The following is a 24,463-nucleotide window of genomic DNA, read 5'->3' on the forward strand; positions in this document are numbered from 1 at the left end:
GTGAATATTGAAAACCAGAAAAAAATAAAAACGGTGCTTACACATCTTCACAATTCTTACTTTGTTTATACTTCTGAGAGTTTAAGTTTTGATTCAAAAAGACCTTTTTTTTTTTTTCCTGTCCTAGGGATTGAACTAAGGGGCACTTAACAACTAAGCCACATCCTCAGCCCATTTTTTTTTTTTTTTTTTTTTTTTTTTTTTTTTTGAGACCGGGTCTCATTGAGTTGCTTAGGGCCTCACTAAATTGCTGGCTTTGAACTCACAATTCTGTTGCCTCAGCAACCAGAGCTGCTGGGATTATAGGCATGTGCCACTGTGCTTGGCCAATAACACATTTTTTGATGGAATTTTTGCAGGTTACTCTGCAATAGTGAGACTTTCAAAAGAAAACCTGATAAGGGTCTTTCTATTTTATCATTCTAAGGCTGGTTCCTCATCTGAAGATGGAGTGAATAAGAACCCCTACACCATGTCACTCGGGGCTGTGAAGCATAGCAAGACAAGATGCCCAAGGCAAAGCACTTTCAGCTGTGTGGCTTCAGCTGAGCTACTGGGCTCCAGCTGAGGCGTGCCTTATTTGGGGGTGCAAAAGATTATGAAAGCTCTGTATTAGAGCTTCTGTGATAATTTTTATTTCATCCCCTTCTGTTAAAATTTATGTTCTTGTTTGCTTTATAATATACATAACATATCTAACATATCAGTATGGTAATAAACGCAATTACAAGTAAAAGTCCATATATTGTGGGTTTGTGTGTCAAATATGAGACCTTACCCCTCCCCAAATTCATCTACCACAACTTTTTTTTTCTACAATTATTTGAGCAAAATGGAAAAATCCTATAAGGTCCAACACAGAGTATCTGCTGGGCTCTGCCTGTACTATGCTGATGACAGAAAGACAATATTTTGCTCCAGTTGAACACAGTTTGTAAATTTCTCATCCTTTAGCAGAAAATGTCCTTTGGAGATGTAAAAGGAATACATGCCCTTGAATCTGGCCTACACCCAGGACTCCAATCCAAAGACACTGAATTTCCAACTTCAGAAGATGTCAGCCTTCTCTCTAGTGATAACCAGCAGTTTATTTTCTGATGACAATATGTAAAGATAAAATCCTAAGCCTTCTTTTCTTGGATGATAAGGGCATACATCATCAGTCAATTAAATTAACATTTTAATCTCATTGGGTTTACTAGAACAAATTAAAAAATGAGGCATGGAGGTGGGAACTGGGTGTGGCAAGAGACTTAATTTTTTTTAATCCAATATATCATTTCTGGCACTCTAGTTTTGGAGAGAGAGAGAGAGAGAGAGTGAGAGAGTGTGTGTTTTTTCAAACTCTGCATGGAGAGTTGTAATACTGAGCACAGGTTGTTCAGGTGGTGAGTTGAAGGCAGACTGCAGTTTTAGTCATTGATGGCTGAGTAGGCTTATTAGAATAAAATGTACGTTTAGGTCCCTTCTGAAATCATTTCTGTAAAAACATTGCCACCCAGTGTTTCAACTAGGTGAAGCACAGTTGACCATGAACTCTTGAAAATAGTTTTCCAGAGTGAATAGCCACAGCTCAGTCCCTTAGCTATACAGATGTCCCTGTCTTGCTTACAATAGACCTTTGGGAGCCACTTCAGATCCAAACTGTGTCACTAGATTAGGTCTGTTACAATATCTTTATGCTGGTTTTAATCAGGATGATAATTTATGATGGGTTTCATCAGGATGTTAACTCCAGTATAAATTGACCATCTATGGTCAAATATGGCCTGACAACTATAGAATACATCTTGCTTTAAATAGTGTAACCCAGCCGATAACTGACCATATAGGACAAAAAGGCTGTCATCCCAGATGTTAGAATGCTCCTTTGATTTTAAGTATGAATTCCAAAATCATCCTTCTGAGATCCCAGCTTTACACAGTTGTTCTGACTTTGCTTATCACAAAAAGTCAAGGCTAAGGATTTGTCACAACTTGATCCTTCCCTCAGTCTTTCTGCTGCAGTCCTATCCACTGACCCATCAAGAAATGATCTCCAGCACTTTCAAAGCAACCTCAGACAGCCGCCTCTCCTCAGAGTCCCACCTGGAGAAACCGTGTCCCATGCCTCACCATGGAGGAAACAGGTCACTTATAGGTCAGGATCTGCCCTATGCTCTGCCACCCCAAGAGCTCAGGGTTTGTCAGGAATGTATCAGATGCCAGATCCCCAATTCCAAAATTCCAAGAAGCACATGCCAGGCTTTCTAGATAGTCTTTTTCATTCCCTGTATGGTGAAGTTATAGGTGATCTTCCCTAATTTACTTTTACCTTCCAAAGTTTATACATGATAAACATGTATCACTTTGATAAACAGGGAGAAAAATCCCAAATGAAATAAGAAGAATAACAACAACAACAACACAAATAGCTCATTAAACTGGGAGAGAAAAAAATGGCAGGGAAACTAGAGCCTTCTTCAGTAAATTCCTTTTTTCTTATTTTTTGCTCTAGTCTTGATCTGTCTTTGCATTTTAACCAGCCCAGATAGGCTCAGTATATCTGGTTTTATCACAAAAAATATGCTTTCCTTTGTATCTCCAAATAGCTTATTGTCCTGTGCTTTTTATTTATTTATTTTTTGAACACTAGAGACTTCAGTTAGGCCAGACCTGCTAGAAGACCTCTGTCTATCGAGAACACACATCTGAAATAGCTGAGACCAAATCTCCTTGCTCTGTGACCCTGAATGACTTGAACACTCTGAGACTCAGCTCCTCTGTATTAGTTTGCATTCCTCATTGGAAGTGATAAGGCCCAACTGAAATAGATTTTAAGCAAAAAGTCACAGCCCCTTAGAAGTCCTCATGGGAAAGAAGTTTGAGTACCTGAACTTCAGAAATACAGAACTCTGTTCTTATTGGACCCAGGAGTGCAATCACCAGGGAATTCTTTGCTGTGTCTTATCCCTGCTTCTCTTTGCACATCAGTTTTCTCCTCTAGGTCTTTTCTAGGTTTTATGTCTTCTATCCTCAATTATCAGGAAATGAAAGAAAATCCTGGGTGTCTTAGTCCATTCCATGCTGACATCCAGAATACCTGAGATGTGGTAAATTATAATGAACAGAAATTTATTTGGCTCACAAGTTTCAGAAGCTGGAAACCCCATATGGAGGGAGAGGATCCGGTGAGGGCCTTCATGCAGCATCGTCCATGGGGGGAGTACGGGCCAGAGTGTGCTAGAGAGAAAGAGGGTGCTAAACTCATTCTTTTTAAGAAACCCACTCCTACAGTCCACCCCCACAGTAACAGCATAATCACATTTTAAAGGTCGCCCCTTGCAACACTCTTGCATTGGGCTTAAGTTTCCAACACATGAACCCTGGGGAAACATTCAAACAATAGCATTGTGGAGAGACTCCTTGGTAAATTGTAAAGTGGCTGCTCCTGAACCAATAAAGTATAGCCAGGTGGGCAGCATCACTATAAGGACCACAAAAGCCTTACAGTAGAAGCATGTGGCGTGGGGTATCCATTCTAAACCTCTTCCTCACCTGGTTGTGGTTAAGTTTTTGAACCAACATATATGGTTTTGTTAATTCTTCTAACTGGCTTTTCTTCAGTACCTACTTTATGCAAGCACTATTATAGACACTGGAGAATCAGCAGAGAACAAAGCAGATGGGTAGCCTTGCTCTACTAGGGCACAGTTCAGTTGCAATACCTGATTCACAGTAGCCTCCTGCTAAACACTGGTGTATGGATGAACAGAGTGGCTTAGAGTGGAGCCCGGCTTCACTTGTGGTCCCCATGCACCACAAGAGCCAGTTTCTAAGATAATTTCTTTCCTTCATATCATCCCTAAGACCCAGACTTACCTGGAATGGATGTCTGCTAGCTGACTTCCTGTGGAAGATGGAAGATGAGGAGTCACTACTGCCAGCTCTATCAGTCTTGCCCGAGAACAGCTCCCAGTTGCAGCTGTTGGCCAGGGCCTTCCCCAGCTGTCGCCAATACAATGAGATCAACTGTTGGAGGGTCCTGATGCTCACTTGCCCCAGGCAGGCCCCCTGCAGGGCACACACCCTGCTCCCATCCCTCCCTTTGCCTTTACAGAGTTCTCATGTGTGCCCGAGAAGCACCAGACTTCTGTATGGTGCAGAGGGATGACTAAAATGGTGGAGCTTGGCAAAGCAGCAGCACCTCAAATCAGAACATCGTGACCCAGGAATAGATTTTTCTCAACTTAGTAGATGCAGATCTTAAAACAAGAGGCCCTGACACTGGTCTGTGTTGTCCTCACTCAGGCTAATGGTCCTGGGGCCTGCGTGTTATATGTGGGATTGGAAGAGAAGATGGAAACCACCTGCTACTGTTTCCACTTGACATTCTCACAGCAGCTGTTCTTTGACCAAAGTTCTACTGGATCCTTAGGGAAAACGACACTAGCCCAGATCTAGCAGAGAAGTGGCCACTTCACTCTGGGGGTCCAATTCCACAGGAGGCAGTGGAAATGGGAGAACCTGATCCTGTGGTTTTTACATAGGCTAAGGAACTGGGTGTGCTTAGAGATGCCTCAGGAGCCACGACCCAGGACTCCAATGTGTCATAACTACATATTTTCTGATAAACTATATATAAATAGCTACCAAAGTCTTATTTTTGACATTTTTGGGGATTACACTGATAGTTATGTATATATTTTATGCACTGATATAACTATTTTCTGATTCCCCAGAGCTTATATACATATATACAATATATAGACATATATGCACACACATACGAATGCACTATATATATGATTACTACAATCTGTTTTGTCAATGATTTTTTTTTTTGTATGTGACAACAGCCAACCTTTGCACCAGACAGGTAAGTCAATCAGAAGAATGGTTCACACAGATTCAAAGTTTTAATGGCTGTTAAATAATAAAAGGAGGGAATGTGCACTATATACACTGTCTACTTTCAGTACTGTGAGCTGGTCATGCACATTTTATTGCACATATAAACAGTATACAAGGATCTTGTAGACATCTTAGCTATACAAGAACTGGATCTAAAAGGAAAAAAAAGCCATTTTACAAAACACTGAAGCCATTCTTATTATACAGCCAACGTCAAAAAATACTGAAAATTAATATCCAAAGAAATATTTTAATTTTGAAAAAAAATCTCTGAAAACAATGATTACACAGAGCTTCACGTTGCCATATATACATGTACACATACAAAAATACTTCAGGACTCTGCATTCTAAATGCCCGTGAAGGTGCAGCCAACAGAATTCCTTTTTACATCATCAACCTTTAAATGTTGCTTAAATTGTATACGCTCTTTGTTCAAAATGCCTTTCATCTTTACATCATTACACTATTTGACAAAACAGGTATTTGTGCAGTACAGGAAAATATTAAAATATATTTTAAGTTAGGTTAAAGTGCACAGTACATTTGATAGGTAATAATTGCTAGCTGCCAATCTAAATTTCCTTGTTCAGAAACCTCCGCCCTCCCCCATGGAGGGCGGCCCGGGTGTTGGTTGATGTTGGTGTGTGTTCAACGCACACTGTCCTCTTGATGGCTTTTCTTTTGCATTCACCTTTATGTTTACAAATATGGCTACTGCTGCTCTAGAAACTTCCAATGACTTTCCACAGAGGTTGAAAGTACAGTCAGCATTCACAGAACTTTGAAAGATTGGTGACTGGGGTCACTGTCGCTGCAGCAGGAGTGCACATGTGTGGCACTGCATGACAGGTGGTTGTGACCTGTGAAGCCTTCTGTGAATCTCAGACTAACACAGATGGTCCCTCTCCTTGAGTGGTTCCTTTCATCCTGTTTTGCTCACACTTGCTTCCTCCCTGACCACACAGCCTCACACACTCCACTTACTGGACCTCTTCGCCTGTCTTTGTGGTGCAGCTGCCCACAGGCTCGCTGACGACCCACGTGGCTTCTCAGGTTTTGCACCAGAGACCACAAATCTTGCAGAACTTTCCAGACTACTGTGAAAAACACCAACTATGTTATAAGAAACTGAGCACATCTACCCCTCAGAATCATTTCCTTTTAAAACTAGCAATTTTAAGAAGTGCTTATTTCCTGATCCAGGTCCTATGTGCCTTAAGTAATTTCTGATCACTCCATTGAAACTTCCCTTAAAACTTTTTGGTTAGACAATCATCTTGTTTAATCACCTCCACTCTCCAAGACCATTTCCTCATTATCTACCTTTGGTGCTAGACTCTCCTTAATTACACAAATCACAGTGCAAAACTATACTTCAAGACCGATGATGCTAAAACACTCATGATTCTGTGTTAAAATGTGAATGTTTTGTGCATAGCAAAAGAAGTATGAATCCAAAAAAATAATTGTTCACATTTTATCTTCAAGTTTAATATGTCTTTTTTTTTTAAATCCATCACAGCTATTTACAAATAACCTTGGGGTGCTCTCTTGATTTCAGTCAGTTCATTATATTGGGGGACAGTAGGGTTGCTGGAATGTAGGAAACTGAATGGAATGCAGAAATATAAATAAGACCAATGTTCCACAAACCAAAGTGTAACTAATGCCTCCCCAGAAAGAGTTTTTTTTTTGTTACAGAAGCACCTGTTTTTTGCTTAATAATTTTTTTCTGAATCATATACACCAGAAAACATGATTGAGACCTAGATCTACTGCACACCAAAGAGGATAGAAAATAACTCAATATTTATAATATTAAAATAAAGTGTTTAACCACAAAAAAGCAGTAATAAAATAGTTTCCTAATTTACAATTTGCATCCAAAGGATGAATAACAACTAATAAATAATATTTATATAAATATTTTGTTATGTCGAAAATAGTTTTTAAAAGGCAATGGTCTCAAGAAACTTCTTGAAAAATTTGGTGGTGAAAAACCTGATTGTATCCCCCTCCCCCACCCCCCACTAAATCCATAACGAGTTTGGTTTTAATAAAACAGATGTGTCTTGCTGCAAAACAGCTGTGCTTGGCGTTCTGGTAATGGCAGTCGGTGAGCGTGGAAGGTGACGGAGGTGGAGAAAGGCAATGATGTGCTACTTAGTCCTCCACCAGCTCCCTCACTGGTTTCCAGATGAACACCTGTCAAGTCTTAATGGTGGAGGTCAGCTCTGAGAGGTAGGAAGTCCTCCCTGAGACTAAACCTTGTCAATGCAACTAGAGTTGAGGAACTGACAGGCGGCGAGTGGGGGAGAGGGTGGAAGAGGTGCCAGGAGCAGAGTCCAAGATCCCCATGGGAGAACAGTCCAAGCTGACCCAGAGGAGAAGACTTGGTCTCATGTGAACAGAGTCTTCGTGATGGTGACATCGAGTAATGCTTGCACGGTGATGCCCACTTTGACCAGGCCTTTCTCTTCAAGGATGTGGTGGGGTAGACAGAGTTTCTCCTAAAAGGAAGAAGAACATATTTCAGTTGACTGGACTCTAACTGGAAAACCCTGTGACATCCCTGATGGAAGCTAAACTGTCATAGACCTGTTGGATCACCTGGGTCTGGGCTCCTTCCCTGGCTGATAACCCAAGGCAAAAAGCCTTTTCTTTGTTTGTAGGGAACATCCATGATTTTCCACATGTGAGAGTTGTTCCAGAAAAGTTCCTAAACCCTTGAAATCTGCCACAGATCTAAACATTTAAGAAACTTTTACATTAAATAGCTGAGCTACACTGAGTTGTTTGAAAAGCACACATCAACAATATAATGGCTTGTGTTCTTAGAAAGCAACATTGCCACTCACCTCTCACACATTTTAAAGGAACTCAAGTCCTCATTTATAAAGACAACACACCATTCTACTGACCGGAAACCCTGACTTAATTCATTTTATGTCCTGTGATCTCTGAAATATATGTTGGAGGACTGGCATCCTTTCTTCGTGATTTCAGATGACATACACATTAGAAATTTTAACCACAGTCCTCAGTAGCCTCTTTTAAGGCTCTTTCATAAAACTGTCCAAGACACAAAAGTCCCACTACTTTTTCAAGTTGCATTTTTGCTCTTGGGAAATGTCCAGGACATACTCCTCAAGGAAAATACTCCATGAGGCACTTCTTTGAGTGTGGAACTTGTCATGCTTCACAAAACAGTTTATAACATGATGAAATAATTTTGCATGTTTGTCCTTTGGTCCCAGTCTGACATCACATAAGGAATCTCCCACGGTGTGTCTCCTCAGCCAAGAAAAGACCCCAGTAAACTCTCTCTTATTCACCTGATAATGATGGTCTGTTCTCCACAATGGTCCCCATTTATTATTATTATTATCATTATTATTATTAGGCACCGAGCATTGAACCCAGTGGTACTAAACCACTGAACTATATCCCTAACCCTGTTAAAAAATGAAGACAGAATCTCACTGAGTTGCTTAGCACCTCACTAAGTTGCTGAGGCTAGCTTTGAATGTGTGTTCATCTTGCTTCAGCCTCCCGAGCTGCTGGGATTACAGGCGTGCACCACTGCACTTGGCTTCTTTCTTTATTTTTCAATTGGCAAATAAAAATTGTATATATTTATGGCACAACATAAATTTTGACACAAGAATTCATTGTAGCATGTTATGAATCAAGCCAATTAAAAATCCATCCTCTCACATTTCTCTTTTCAGTAAGAATACCAAAAATCTACTCTTAGCAATTTTTATTTTTGCTTTTTTGTATTGCTGGGGATTAAACCCGGAATAGTCAAGCACTGCACAAGTGGCCTACAATGAAGCCCAGGGTTTCCAGGATGTATATATTATTAACTATAATCACTACATTACACAATAAATCTCTTAAACTTCTTCCTGAGATTTGTGACCTTTTACCAACATCTCCATGCTGGGCCTGTCCCCCAGCCGCTGGTAACCACTGTCCACTGTTCAACAATCAACTTCTGTGAGATCAGCGTTTTTAGATTAATCATGTGAGTGAGATCATGCCGTATTTGTCTTTCTCTGTCTAGTTTACTTTATTTAGTATACAATATCCTAGGTTCATCCATGTGTCACAAATGACAAGAGTTCCTTTCTTGAAGTCTGAAGAGTACTGTGTCGAGGCGAGTCTACTTGGGACCTGCATCGGGCCCAGTATAGAGTTGGTGCTTGGCATGAAGCCACATGCTCGGCAGAGGACCACATCCTTCTGCAGAACTCTCTCTTGAGGAAACAAGCCTTCCAGCTGCTGTCTCAATGCTGGATTCTCCATAAATTATCATCACAGATGCAGGCTCTTTGGACTTCAAAGACATGCCATAACATCTCCAATAACTTGTTCCTCAGTCTCAACTGTCAGTTGAGTGGCTCCTGCAGTGTCTCTCCAATCTCTTATCCCCAGTCCCTATAGCTTTCCTAACTTGTGGAAAGTGCAGAGAATCTCAGACTTGGACCTCAGGCCTTAAGAAATGGCCACATGTACCTGAGTGTCGTGTTGCATTCCTAATCCCAGAAGGCTGAGGCAGAACCATCATAGTTCCCAGGGCCAGCCTTGGGAACTTAATGAGACTGTTTTAAAATAAAATGAAAAGGGTCTGGGGATGTAGCTCAGTGGCAAAGAGTCCCTAGGTTCAATTCCCAGCACCAAAAAAAAAAAAAAAAAAAAAAAAGAAAGAAAGAAAGAAAGAAAAGAAAAGAAAAAGAAAAAAAAATGGTCATATGTAGTGGTATACACTTGTAATCCCAGCTACAGGAGGCTGAGGCAAAAGGATCACAAGTTACAGGCCAACTGGACAATACCCTATCTCAAAATAAGAGGGGCTGTGTAGCCTGGTGGAGAGGGCTGAGCATGCATGAGGCCCCAGTATCCCACGCCCAAAAAGAAAAACAGAAATGATCACATGTCCACATAGAGTAGCCGATTCTTTAAAGCACAATTTTAACCATGATTTCACAAAGTTCCCGGTGGATCAAAATAGCATGACAGTGTATATTAGGGAACATGTGAGTTTATGCTGCTTGCCAATTTCATGACCAAATATCCATGAGAAAAAAGGGTGGTGGTCGTGTCTGCTTTCTGAGTCATGAGCCAGGCTGGGATGAATGATGACAACTCCTTGGGGCATGGTGAGGGGACATCTGCAGCGACCTATCAATGCCTACCCTTTCCTGCCATCATCTGCCATGGCCTTGGGGAAATTGCCTGAACTGGGGTGGTGGTGGGGTGGGAATAAGTCTTCACTTCATACCAAATGCTACAATCAATTCAAAATGAATGAAAAAGTTAAACTTTAAAAAAAAAAACCCAAAAGATAAACATTTAATATTTTCTCTGACAAATGGATGGGGAAAGATTTTCTAAGCTAATAAAGAAATACTTCTGTGAGATAAAAGTCACAAAGGAAAAGATCAAAATATTGATTATCTAAAAATTTAAAGCTTGCATGTGTCAAAACGCCTGGGAAGGCTAATTATATAATAAAGCGTTGCATATCTCATGCAATTTATGGAAAACTCTACTGAAAGGGAAAAAAGAGAACAGCTCTATGTGTGTTGCTTTTGTACCATTGTAAGGTTGAAAAATTGTAAACTGAACCATGGCAAGTCTGGAACTATGGTACCCCTTGCATCGTTCCTGCCCTTCTGTTTTCATTCAGCCCCCTTAAAGATGCCCAGAAATAACCTCAGATCACTCTAATACCTAAAACGACTAGCACAAGAAAACAGAAATCTTCCTTTTTTTTTTTTTATTAAGGAAGGCTTTTCTGGTTATTACGTCATAGTAACGGGCTGAAGACTCATGGAATTTCCAACCCTGGTGCTGGGTGAAGGATGAACAAGGCAGAGCTGGGAGATGAGGGTACCCAGGATCGGTCCTGCCAGAGCATCTACCCCACTGCATTCCCTGAAATGCACTGAAAGGTTGGAACAGGGGCAGACTGCTGTAGAATTGGAATAGATGAAAAATGACACAGAAGAGAAGGGCCTCGAAGGTCCAGGAAGGTGTGGTCTTCCCCTCCAGAAGACCCTTGTATAATGGACTTCGGCAGAAATAGTTGCACGTGGGCACTGACTTTACATAAACCAAAGTTGCAGTGTTATGGGATCCTGGAGGTTTTGTTGGGTATGTGACAGCAGGTGCCTAGGATACCCACGGACTTCTTTGGTTGTGTGTGTGTGTGTGTGTGTGTGTGTGTGTGTGTGTGTGTATGTGTTTAAAGGCACAGAGTAGGGTCATAAAATAGTATCCTGCATAAAAATAACACTTCTGTGCTGGGGATGTGGCTCAAGCGGTAGCGCGCTCGCCTGGCATGCGTGTGGCCCGGATTCGATCCTCAGCGCCACATACAAACAGGGATGTTGTGTCCGTCAAAAACTAAAAAATAAATATTAAAATTCTCTCTCTCTCTTAAAAAAATAAAAATAAAAATAATACTTCTGACTCTGTTTGAAAAACTAATGCTCTGTGTGACTTCTCCACTGTTGGACTCGATTAGGTTCACTCACATCTCTCATCCACTCCTCTTTGGTGCCACAGCAAACAGGATTAGGAAAAGTAGGCAAGCAATGAAGACTAAATGCTAACTGTAAAGACTTCTTGGGTACCCCCATATGCCTAGCACCAAATCTACAGATTTGCATTGGTCATTTCTTCATGAAAATTCTGCAAGGTAGGCATTAGTATCTCCATTTTACAGGTGAGAAATGGAGGAGAGTTCAAGGTAACCTTGCTTTTGTCACACAGCTGGGAAGTCCTGGATCTTAGAGCCAGGGTTCTTCCCACGACATCATGCTGTTTCCCATAAATTCTCAATCAACTCAGGATGTTCAGTCTTTAGTCATGATATAGGAGGAGGTCCCTCAGCCCTCAAGTTCTTTGATGACAAGTCCCATCAACTAACTACATCAAAGGGGACCAGGGAACCCTCAACTTAGGGAAAGGTGTCAGTTAGCTCTGCCACTCAGCTCCTGTGGCTTCTGTCCTTAGTGAAAGCTGGGGAGGATGCCTGGAAGGTGCAGTCTGACTTGCTGTCACGGCTGACTCTTCTCTCCCTGAAGGTTCTTATGCTCTCCCAGAGCTGCACAAACTTCCAGGACAGCCACTAGGCTAAAATGATGTCAATCATTCCAGTCTGTTTCCTTTGGTTCACTATGTTTCTTAAATGTAAAGTTCTGGTACCAAATTATTTGAGCCTTAAAACTATCTGTGTCTTATCTTATGTATGAAAGCTTCAAGCTCCATTCCTGTCACTGAGGGTCAGTTTCTTCCAAGGTAAAATGGAGACCATGTCAACCTCTTGCAGACAAGAGAAGTTGTCACACCTCCCTTGATTCTCTCCTTCAGAGCAGGCTACCCTCTAGCCCTTCCTCTTCCTAGAACACCTAGTTCCCCGCACCCACCGACCCCTTTTCTGTCTTCCCTCCTCTCCCTGCTTCACTTGGCCATTCCTACACTTCTTCTAAGTCTCAGTGTAAGTGTCACTGTCCCAGGGAGCCTGCATGGTCCCTCAGGCCCCATCAGGGGCAGGTGTCCTTTTCTGCATGTCTTTTACAGAATCCGGTACCTTTATCACCTGAATTCCTCTTTATTTTCTGGGGATCCACAGATGAGGAGTCCACAAACTGTGACCTGAAGGCTAATCTAACGGTCTAGTTCTGCTTTGGTCAATAAACTCTTACTGGCATACAGCTACACCTATTCTTTTTTTGTATCATCTATGGCTGCATGTATGCTATCAAGGCCACCTAAGTGGTCCCAGCAGAGACCATATGCCCTGGAAATCATGTGTTATCTGTTTCTTTCCAAAAAAAAAAAAAAAAAAATGCTTGCTGACCCCCTGGTATAGACTGTAAGCTTTCTGAGAACAGGGCCATGGGTCATGGTCTTTTTTTTTTTTTTTTTTTTTTTTAACCCCAGGGTCTCCCAGGAGGCCTTGCATGAAGAGTGCTCATTCAATATTTGAGGAACGATTAAATGAACACCAGAATGAACAAAGCTACTGTGAAAGCCAAGAAACTAGATGGACCCTGAGGATCTCAGAGAAGAACAAAGCACACATTCTGTATATCAAGTTGTTTATTGAAAATGACTTTTGAAAGCTGAAGCCTAATTTTAAAAAAACAAATTTACTGAAATAAAATCACATTAAAATATTTTTTCAGGGGCTGGGGATGTAGCTTAGTGGTGGAGTATGTCCTTAGCATGTGTGAAGTTCTGAGTTCAATCCCAGATCCAAAACAAACAAAAAAATCCCCAAAATATTTATATATAATCCATAATCCATAAAATATACAAAATCCATAATCATTTTACCACTCTCAGGCTCCAGAAATTTTAATATGTCATCCATATTTTTCCTCTTAGGTGAAATATTCTTTACCCTTATGACTTATTGGGGGATTGATGTGAATTTTAGAAATAATCCAAGCTACCACACACTGAATTTAATTTTTTTTTCAAACAATTAGTCTTGGGAGATCCATTGCCTCTACATATCTATTCTCTCTAATAAAATCCTACTCAAATGTCTTAGGAGCTCAGCAGAGTTCCTTCATTTCCTGAGTGGGAAAATAAGTGCATATGAATCAGAAGTCCATAAATAAAAGGAACTGGGCTGGGGTTATGGCTCAGTGGTAGAGCACTTGCCTAGCACGTGTGAGGCACTGAGTTTGATTCTTAGCACCATATATAAATGAATAAATAAAATAATGGTCCATCAAGAATTAAAAAACATTTTTTGAAATAAAATAAAATAAAAGGAACTATTAGAAATTGTTAGTTGTCACAGATTTTGGAAATCCTGACACTGAATAGGAGGAACTGAGACAGAGAACACAAATGCCCATTTCAAAAGGAAAGTGTGAGTGAATAGCTGCCTCTCTTTATCATGTATTAGAAGGGAGTACTGAAAACAGTGTTTCTTGTGAGAAGATGGAGATGTAGAGAAGAAGTCACACAGCTGAATCTCTGACCACCTCTCAGGTACTAGGGAGGTCAGCCAGGTATCCCCACTACATCCCCAAATAGAAATCAATGGCTTGGTAATGGGAAAGGAAGTTCACTCAAAATTTGCTTAAAGGGCTGAATTAATTGTCAGCTAGCATACTACTTAACGGAAAAGCATCATCCAACAAATCCCAAGAAGTGTAATGTGTTCAGGTACAGATAAATTAATGACATGAAAAATGGAGGTATGTCCAAAGAATCCTTTGGATGTCAGGACTGAAATACAAACATACCTAGAGAACTATGTCAAATCAACACTGAAAACAAAATCTACTTGCATAGAAGAGTTCTACTTACTTTTTATTGATAGTAATTTTGTTTTCAGGTAACAACACTATAAGTTTTCTCTTTTCCCCTTTTCCTCCCATAAAGAAGGGGGGAAACACCCAACAGTGGCCACCATTAAAGGGAAGCAAGCCTTACCGCACGGCAAAGCCAGATGAAAATACTGAGACCTACTCTGGGTGCATGTGAAAAACTTATCAATTGGCCAATAAAAACTTGGAATAATCATCCAAAATGTGTTTATTAAGCAATTTATGGCTCAGGGTGCTCATCAGACATTGTACAAAGGGATTTTTATTGTTACAGATCGAAGAGTACAAGATAGCACCAAAGGCAAGTCAGTACATCTGAGAGTTATAGAGACACAACTGAGGTTAGATAACTTTCACATACCCTGTATTTTACCAATCAACACAAAGTCAGGAGGGGAAATCTCAGGCAACTCAAGATATTGTCATGTAAAGAATGTTTCCTGTTAAAATAAACTGATCTGATTTAGCAGCAAGGAATCTTTATAAATATATTCTTTTAACTCTGTGGGTTTTTTCATAATCTCAACTTCCCTGGATTCATGAAAATGTTCAGAAAAATAAGGTCATCTTCTTAGTAGTCATGTCTGGGGACGGTCTGCATCGGAGAAATTTATCTATCACCTTTTCAATCCAAGAAATAGCATTTGGCAAACAGGATGTAAAATGAAACAGAGAGAAACCAGCTTGGCCTTGGAGCAGGGCCTTCTTATTTTCTAAAAAGACATCGGAGAATCCAGGAACATCTTGGCCTAGATAAGAGTCAACTTGTTGAGTCAACTTGTTTTTTGTTTTGTCTTTTAATTATGAACTTGTCATACTGCTTCAAAAGCAGAGATGGCTTATATGTGGTCCTTTAAGTTAATTTAAAAATAAAACAGTGTGCTTGCTAACCACAGGAAATTAAAGGTTAAATGGAAATTTCAAGCAGTTAGAGAAACTACATTCTTCTAAAGTAAGAGCAATCTTATTATTGTCTCCTGCCATAGTAACCCAAGCCCCAGGACCAAGAATGTTCCATGACTCATGGTTTTATTTGAAAATGAATACAGTCAAATCCATCACATTCTGGACCTGAAATTATTACGTGATGTGGCAGAAAAGCAAAATGATCCATGACTTTGTGCAAAAATAGAAATCCCTCTGCAAAATGCTTTTCTTGGAACTTGAGAGCAGACCTAACAAGGAATAAGTAAAATCGGTGTGTAAACGAATCCTCCAGGTGGCGCCATCACAGGAAGAGACTTCCTTAGAGCACCGCTGCCTGGGCTGAGGGTTTGCTCAGGGTGCAAGTTAGCACCAGGCCTCCTCAGGGCCCCTCACGGCCCCCTTTGCAGGAAACAGGAAGGAATCCAACTGGATGGCCCTCAAAGCAGTCATCCTCCAGATGGTAGTTTTCAGCTTGGTCAACAGTGGTATTATTAAAGATTTTTATAGAGCAAATTAGGCCAAAATGTTGGTTTTCTGTCTCTTCTGCAAGGTGACCCCTCTACAGTTCAATTGCCCAATCCTGAATTAGGACTGGAGTTAAATGGCAATACTTCCATATAGCAAACCCCATCTGTTCCTGTCCTGGAGCTCTCTCCCTGCTACCCAGCACAGCAGAAGCTCACCGCCGCTGTCATCATGTGGACGGGGGAACATGAGATATGGACACGCTTTGCTGTCCCTGTTGGGTTTCAGTAAGTGAGAGACATTACTGAGTGGGAACTGCATTCTACAGAGTTTGTGCTTCTGGAAAAAATCTGATTTGCAAATGTTCAGAGATTACTGAAGAGAGGGCAAGGATGGAAGTTTGTAAGACAAAGGCTCAAATGGAGGAAGGAGCCTGGAATGGATCAGGGGCCAGAGCAGAGCATTTGGAGGCACATGCAGACATTAGGCGGATAGAGCATTCCAGCAGTAAGTGATATAGACCAGCACTATAAAGAGAACATGGACAAGACAGAAGCCTATAAGGTCCCTGGAGCGGAGGGCAGAGGTTGGTTGTGGGGGTTTCTCCCCGAGTGCCAGCAGAGTGTCAACAGTCTTTCGAATGTGACGAAAATCCAACTGCAGGATGTCATACGGAGAGCAGAGGTCAGCCTATTCCGAGGGCAGCCAGTAGAACAGAAAGAGACAGTGCATACAATTAAAAATACACAGAAGAACAGCTGGAAAGAAGCACACGTTTTTGGTTACTAGCAAATGGCAGGAGTAAATCCTTATTTCAAGCAGGTCAAACCTTTTCTACCATCTAAGATTTTTAATCCATTATAAAAGGAAAGTAGAATACCCAACATGCCTTATGAAAACAGGACAAAGAACTCCTTCACCTACAATCTCATTTATACACCATTCTGGCTTCAAACAGTTTTAAGATTCAAGTGGGATATATGTGCTCACCAATGGCCTAAAAATAAGAGCTTGGGACATTAAGGACTTAGCCTTACTAAAAAGTAAATAATATGAACTTTAAAGTTCTCTTTCATCCCCAAGACTCTCCTAATGCATCTTTTATGCTAGTCTATGTGGTCTGTTTCTATCTGAAAGTTAACACACCCCTTTAATTTTGTTTTAGGACTACTCATAAAGTCTGGAGAAATAGTTCAAAGTGTGTCCTACATGTGTCGAAAGGTACATTAAATTGCACATTTTTGCAAATAACACATTAAATAAAAATCTAAAGGAAGCTTCTGGGATGCGCAGTTAGAATGACAGTACAATCCCAGGTAGGGTCATTACCTAAATTCCTTCATCACTACTCAGGTGTGATGGGAGGAGAGGCCTCCATACTTCACCTACTCAACAGTCAACCAACTGTGTCAGGAAGCAGATACCCACTGCACCAACTCAGTGCAAAAATGAGACACTCAGTCTTCTGAGTTGACCCCTGGCGGCCTAATGCTGTCAGGAAGCAGAATTTTCTGATATGCCTAATTCCTACACATGAATTTTAAGCTACAGAACCTAATTGATAACAGTGAGAAAGACAATTTGTGGTTTTGTTGCAAATTAAACAAGGATTGAAAATATTTGTGCTATATCTCCTAAAGGCAATTTTACTTTCATGTTAGGCAAAGCATTGAAAAAATATATAGTATATTTATATATTTTTTTACATACTTCACAATAACATTGCCCTTTTATTTTAGCTTCCTTGCTAAGAGGATTCAAATCACAGAGCAGCTTTAAACTGAGTCTAAGTTAAAGGTTTTGTCTTGCTTGCATCCTCTGAAGTTAGCTTTTCCTCACGTAAACAGAAATAATGTCAGGTGAGTTGAATAAAAATGTTCAGTTTTATTTAATTTACGAAGACAAATGTACTCTTAAAGGATTTTTAAGATTAGAAATTCATATTCTAGCTATTCAGATCATGCATATTTCCTCAGAGGATCTGGAGGAACCAGGCTTCTACCGTTAAGAGTTTTCTCAAGAACTAGAACAGCTACAATACACTAGACTACACTGGTGCTGGGCAGATTCTGGTCGAGGATTAACACATGGGGAAACGTCTATAAAGAGAAATTATCTACTGCAGTGAGAATTTTGCATTGCAATGCTGTGCTTGACCAGGGAGATCCCAGCAAAGCAGACATGTGATATTTTCCCCCCCAAAAGTTGGTGTTTCCGTGTTAACAGCAAAGCTTTCTATCCCCAGCAATTACTTCAGTCTATTTCCCAGAACTCTACGGGGCACGCACGTCTGGTCTGCATCTCAACAGCCACCATCAAAGAACTGGTGTCCGACCCCTGTGCAGTTCCCAGGTGCCCATTCAGAAGAGCAGTCCATACAAAGGAAGGAAGCACAGAACACTCCTCTTATCTAGGAAGCAGTGTCATGATGTCACAGAGGCCGGGCTTCATTCAAGTGGGTGAGGCCTAGAGCCAAAGCCTCTGGGTGGTTTAAATCAAGACATCCAAAGAAAAACGAAAGGGTCTAAGCCCGTATGATAGGGAAAATCTGAACCGGCACAAGCACCATGTGGAGTGTGGCTGCTGTGGCCACCTGAGAACCATCAGGTTCCACCCATGTCTCAGAGCCAACAGCAGCCAGCTCTAGCCCCTGCCAGGAGCCCAGGAATCCAACCAGGGCTGACATTTCCAAGGGGACTTAGAATGTTCTGATGGTTGTGTTTGCCAAAATTTAGCCCCAGTGCGCAGGTCTTAGGGATGATATTTCTGAAAAGTGAAATAGGAAAAAACTAAAACCCAAGGAAATTTAAAGAGGTAAAACCTCACCATATGTTTACAGAATATCTGTAATGTTTGAAGGTGTTTGGAAAACACAGTCAATTCTCTCAAGCACCCCTAGAGGCCAGTGTGGGGATGTACATTTCAATTCCAGTAAGCAACAATCACAATCAGCAGAGGTTAAATGATCTGGTTACAGTGAACACAAGGACATGACTAAGATCGGCTCAGATTCCCCACATTCTATGGACAGAAACAGAAATGTAGACAGATCTGTCAAAGGGTTTAATTTTCATAGATGTTCTGGGTGTCACATAGTCTAAATTCTAAAAACACTTTGGAATATATTCAATTTAAATATATTTCTAAAACTCACTATGCTTATAAAAGTATTTTTAATCTAAAATATCATGGCACAGGAATGTTGACGGTCATTCCAAAAAAGTCCAAATTCACAGACATGTGTAAGGTGGCCAGGAGGAAGAGAAGTATAGAGGATTTCCAGTAACTGCCAATTTTATGAACTTAGAGGTAACACTAATTATTAATTAGCAACTAGTTTATCTCAAAATATAATTAAAAACTTTTCAAAGATGCTATTTCTAAAATGATTTATTCTCAACCATGCACATATGAAAGACCATCAAACCATTAGCCAGAGGTGACCAGCAGGCATATCTCCCAGGGAAAAGATGCTCCCGTAAATAGTAGCACAGACTACCTAAAAATGAAGCACTGATTTTACAAGCTAGAGATGGGCTCTTTTTAAAAAATGAATTTACACACTAGTGTAATAATAAATCTGTCAGTCTATATCTCTGGTTATCCAACCTCAGAATTAACCAATATAAATGCAACACTGAAATAAATATTATAAGAAGAATCCCACTCTCCCTCCCCCAAAACTGTGTGGGTTATGATTTAAAACAAAACAAAAGTCATTGATTTAGGGGAAGGGAAGGAGAGGCACAAGGCTCAAGAATGGAAACGAAACATATTTCTCCTTGAGATGAAAGCAAATAAACAAAAAAATAATGGCTTCAATTTATATACCGTCTTTGAATCACAAAAAAATGTGACCAGTTACATAATGTAAGTGACCTAACCCTCACAATAGGTGTGTAACAGAAAAGCTACCACTATTACTTTCAGATCTAAAATCTCACTATAAAGCACAACAAAAGTAAAAAGAAGAAAAACTCAGCCATAATTCCACTTACATTAAAACCATCATTGTTAGCCTCTGAACTATGTTAAGCTTTTAGTTTTAACTCCATTTGGCTGGTGCAGAAGCTAAGGGAAACCAATGACCTGTGCTTGTGGACATGGAATGAAAACATCCTCCTATAGTCCGAAAAGGACCCTGGGCTGCCCACACAGGCAGGAAGGGGCCAGTGACTATCAAGATGTCTGCCACCCACCTCAGATGAGACCCTGTGTGCTTTCTCTCTGGAGATACAACGGAGATGAAGGGCCAGGCAGTTAGAACCAAGTACATTTCTACTTAAAGTCCCCTCATCTAAAGTGTTCAACTAAGGACCTTACTCCTTACAGAGTTCTGAGGTCAAGGCAACTTATTTAAAATTGAGTAGACAAATTTCCCTGGTGAACCAAACATCTATTCTTTAATACTTTTAAGGCTTCATAAATTAAAGAGATTTCTTTCACCCAGAGAGAACACAAATGAGAGCTCTAAAACAACCCTAAGTGTGGATCCATTTGGAAACCATGAATCTGACACAGAGGTCAGAAGCCAGCAACAACCAAACTGACTCAGAAATGGAAAAAGAAACTCAGCAGATTCATAAATGGCCCCATGAGCCCAAGGCCTAACTAGACTCAGATTCACAGGTGATACAAAACTTTCTCCTGAAGGATTCAGAAGCCCAACCAAGTTGATGCTAGCTTGCGCAGAGGTCAAGGACAGCTGCATGATCTGACCATCTGGCCTCAGTACCACAAAGGATACAGATGCTGCTAACACTCCCTACAAGTCTGCATGGAGACAATGGAAGAAGCCATGTTTACTGAAAGTCAGTCCAGAACCACTCTTTTCCACCCTACTGTAAAAACTGGGTTTAAAATTCTACCCAAGAACAGTCTTGAACACCGCCCTCTACTATTTATCCAGTGAATTTAGGTACTATCAGATCATCCTGCTAGACACATTTCCTGAATGCTCAACAAACCATAGGCTGCTACATCACACATGGCTATTTCATGAACCCTGGAAATTCATGAACCCTGGAAGAGCTGGGATTGTGCTCATGGGGACTTCTTAAAAAAACAAACAAACAAACAATGAACTATAATGATAGCAATAAATGACTTCATATGTAATTGTTACCTAAATCTGTTCAGCTACTGTTTTCCACTCATGTGCACCTGATAGACCATATGAACTACTCACCCTAACTTCAGTTTGTAGTTTTAAATGGTGGTTCTATTAAAAATAGACTTAGAATACAGCTGTGAAATCTTAGTCATTATGACTTACATTGTCAACTAGTTAGCTTATAAAATGCAGAACTCAAGATCTCTGGGGTGTATGTGTATGTATAAGCTATGGATAAAGAAAGTAAACTTTGCAGAGTAGAGAGAATTAACTGTGTTAATCACTGAAAATTAATGAATATATAAGAATTAAGTTTGATTGAGGGCAAAAAAGTAATAATGCAGGTCCTCTGTGATTTTTCTGTACCAATCTTTCAAAATTTCTAATTATAGATGGAATGTTTCTGCAAGTGTTCTTATGGTAACACTATCTTTTTAGTGTAAATCATCAGTTGTAGGGAGCCACATGTACATTCAAACATTGAGACTCTTAAGAAATAAAAGGAACATATGTGTCTGAGAAGGAGGAGGCCATTTGACCCCACAATTTACTGTGATAGCCCTAAATGGAAACATGTCCTTTTGCATTCTGTGAGATGAAAACATGCTGTTTTGAGTATAGAACAAGACTTTCCAATTGTCTTCCATTTGGGAATTTCTGGTTTTCCACTAGAATAATTCTTTCTTGTTTTAACATTCTAACTACAGAATTTTAATTGGCCACTGGCTTTTTCTAGTAGCAATGACCTTAAAGGAACTCTAAGGCACCAGTAAAATGCTGTTGCATCATCCACCAGGATGGAAATAAACGTGTATACACACACACACACACACACCACACACAAACACACATATACACACACACAGTAGACTTGAAAAACACCTGAAACCTTAAGAATAATTTTTTTTTTAAATTCCAAGTGATATACTTCTTACTAAGCATAGTTAATTGGAACATTAGCAAAAAAGGTCATTCCATCTCTATCTAACCTTCTTGGGAATTATGAGTTACCTATTAGTGTTGGGAGCACTATGCTAGGGGCATAAACCAGAAACTGTAATAAATCTTGCTCTGCATTTTTATGGTAATTTTATTTCCTTTTTCCTATTTTAAAAGGAAATTGTAATACCAGCTTACTCAAGAGAAATGGGTAAGGGCATTTCATCACTGTAAGCCAAAAACAAAAACCTGCACTGATGAGTTTTAAATCATCCCAGGGGGCTAAGGCCATAACTCCTCAGTGCTTTCTAGTCCAGACACAAATAATCTGTCATCTGGAACTTGGCATGGGAGTTTTGATTAACACACAGGAAATCTTACCAGGCCAAGAAAAAATTATTAGTAAATGTATGCAAGAATTTTCACAAATAGTCAAAGTCAAGGATGTATATGCAATATTAAAATGTACATGTACAACACAGACACAGACTCACACTACTGGAAGTGGAAAGCAGAACTGATCACAAAGACATCTGGTCTATTAGATAAAAGTTACATTCTTTTATAAAATGAATTTATAAGTCTCTTAATTGATACAGCTCCCAGTTAAGGATTATGCTTTCACAATGCTCTCCTTTTCCTAAAGAAAGATTAGAAGCCTCTTGCCAACCCCACACCATCTCTTAATCTACTAAATTAAAACAAGAAGGGGATATTAAAAAAAAAAGACACAACAAGGGGGAGAAAAGAGGGGAGAAGGGTAGGATCACTTTGGTCAAATCCAGTAACTCCTACCGCTGAGGAGAACTACTGAATTTCAATTCTTTCACATGTTCAAAAACAGTATCTCATGACAAGATTTTTAAGTTGCTCTATGCTGGGGTCTTAGAAAAAACAGAAGAAATCATAGGAAATAAAATGCTATCCATTTCCATTTATTACAGTGATGGCTACAGAGAACTGCCAACTGGTCCTACAGCAGACGAAAGGAGGAAAGGTAAATGCAAACAGTTCATAAACCATAAAGCAACACACAAGCATTGTTATTATTATCCTTAATAATAACAATGATTATCATATTTTCAATGTTCAGTATTTGATTCACATACTCAAAATGCAACTACAGGGAATGAAAATCAATAGTTACTAGGGCTACTATAGGTCTCTTCTTTAGAGCTGAATAAGGAAACCATCAGCTTCAAAGTTCTATTGAACTTGCTCATTTAGAGCCTCAGCAACTTCTGTTCTTAGACTAGAGAATCTACTGATTCTCATTTATCTAGCTGATTAATTTTTTTCCAGCTTGGAATTTCACATTTATTTCAAAATTTTAAAGAAATTATATTATCCCTTTTCCCTCAGCATCGAACATACTCTATAAAGCCATATTAATATCACTGCTCATGTCCCCAAAGAAATAGAGCAATTTAAATTAAAATTTTATATAGCAAACCCCAAGATTATTCCTTGAGAAAGGTTGAGACTAAAAAAGAATGTGCAAAGCTTTACCTACACTAAATGGTTCTAGCACATACATGAAATAAAATTTTTACTAAGACATGGTTATTTGAACAAAGTTTGATGTTACCTCTGGTACTCCCAGTTTTCGGCATGCTTCCAAAAAGTTTTCCACATTTCTTCTGCATTTGGCCATGCTAAGTTTGGGCTATAAGTACAAATACACAGAAATACCATATTATTAAAATAAAAACATTACTGAGAAACATCTTCTAAAGATAAAATTTGCTAATAGTTTGGGCTGTATTCTTGGAGACATTGTGTATGTGTATGCATACAGATGTATACTCATATAAGTATGGATATGGATATATAAGATGTATATATACCAAGATGCATGCAAAGTTTTCTGCATACATATATATACATGTGTATGTGCATGCACACACCACACACACACTCCTACACACAGTTTTTATGGGAACATATTGCTGTGTAACCTGCTTTATTTCACCTAAATATATACCTTACACATCACCTTTCTGCATCAACAAACATATTTCTATAGGAAAGGTTTAATTCATTAGGCTAAGTAATTGCCTCAGCAAAGTGACAGATTTAATTAGAAAGATGCAATGAGGTAAACAGCACCAAAAATAGTGGGTGTTTAGGATTTAACCCAAAGCATCTCACCACTGAGTTGACTTCTGTTACAGATGACCTTGAAAGTGTGGGATGGAAAACAGGTTCACTTGATTCATATATTCTAATTTTTGCATGGAAAATTTTAAACTCTTTCCCGCTAACTTTTAATATTCCACTGTTAGTTTCCTTAAGAGAGAAGCAAGAAGCATAACTGATCCCAACAGTCTTGTGTAGAAGCCATGATTTACAAAGACTACCCTTATCCTGTTAATAGTGAGAGTGAAGTACATCTTACAGGGACTCAAGCCAATCATCATTGAAGTCTAAACCTGTGCAGCATTTATTAAATAAAAGAAAATGAAAGGGCATCCCTCATTCTCCTCTACCTACAAAGAAGAAAGCAAGCATGTTGCCCCCATAGAATAACTTCTGGAAGGTTAAACAAATCCTTCATATTGGCTAGAAGGGGAGTCGTGCCCCTCAGCTGGGCTGCATAAGATGTGACAAGCAGCTGCCGGGGTGGTTTTGCACTCGCCCCAGAACATCTTGGGACATGCTAATGGTATAACACAACCATACTTACTGTTTCCTAAGTGTTAGATGCTACACTTGGTATAAAGAACAACTGTGCAACCAAAAGATGCAAACCATGTGGTCA

The 24,463-nt window shown here is 39.8% G+C and overlaps 1 protein-coding gene across 1 annotated transcript in view; it reads right to left on the reverse strand.

The window, feature by feature from the left end:
* Positions 1-4,889: 4,889 nt before the first annotated feature.
* Positions 4,890-24,463, reverse strand: part of Lrch1 (leucine rich repeats and calponin homology domain containing 1) — a 188,347-nt gene continuing 168,773 nt past the window's right edge. The window contains exons 18-19 of the mRNA XM_026393702.2: positions 23,291-23,368; positions 4,890-7,406 (exon numbers count right to left, since the gene is read on the reverse strand). Of these exons, the coding sequence (XP_026249487.2) occupies positions 7,296-7,406; positions 23,291-23,368 (189 nt within the window). The 3' untranslated portion in view covers positions 4,890-7,295. The remainder of the gene's footprint in view (positions 7,407-23,290; positions 23,369-24,463) is intronic.

Source organism: Urocitellus parryii, chromosome 2, assembly GCF_045843805.1.
Source record: "Urocitellus parryii isolate mUroPar1 chromosome 2, mUroPar1.hap1, whole genome shotgun sequence".
NCBI lineage: Eukaryota > Metazoa > Chordata > Mammalia > Rodentia > Sciuridae > Urocitellus > Urocitellus parryii.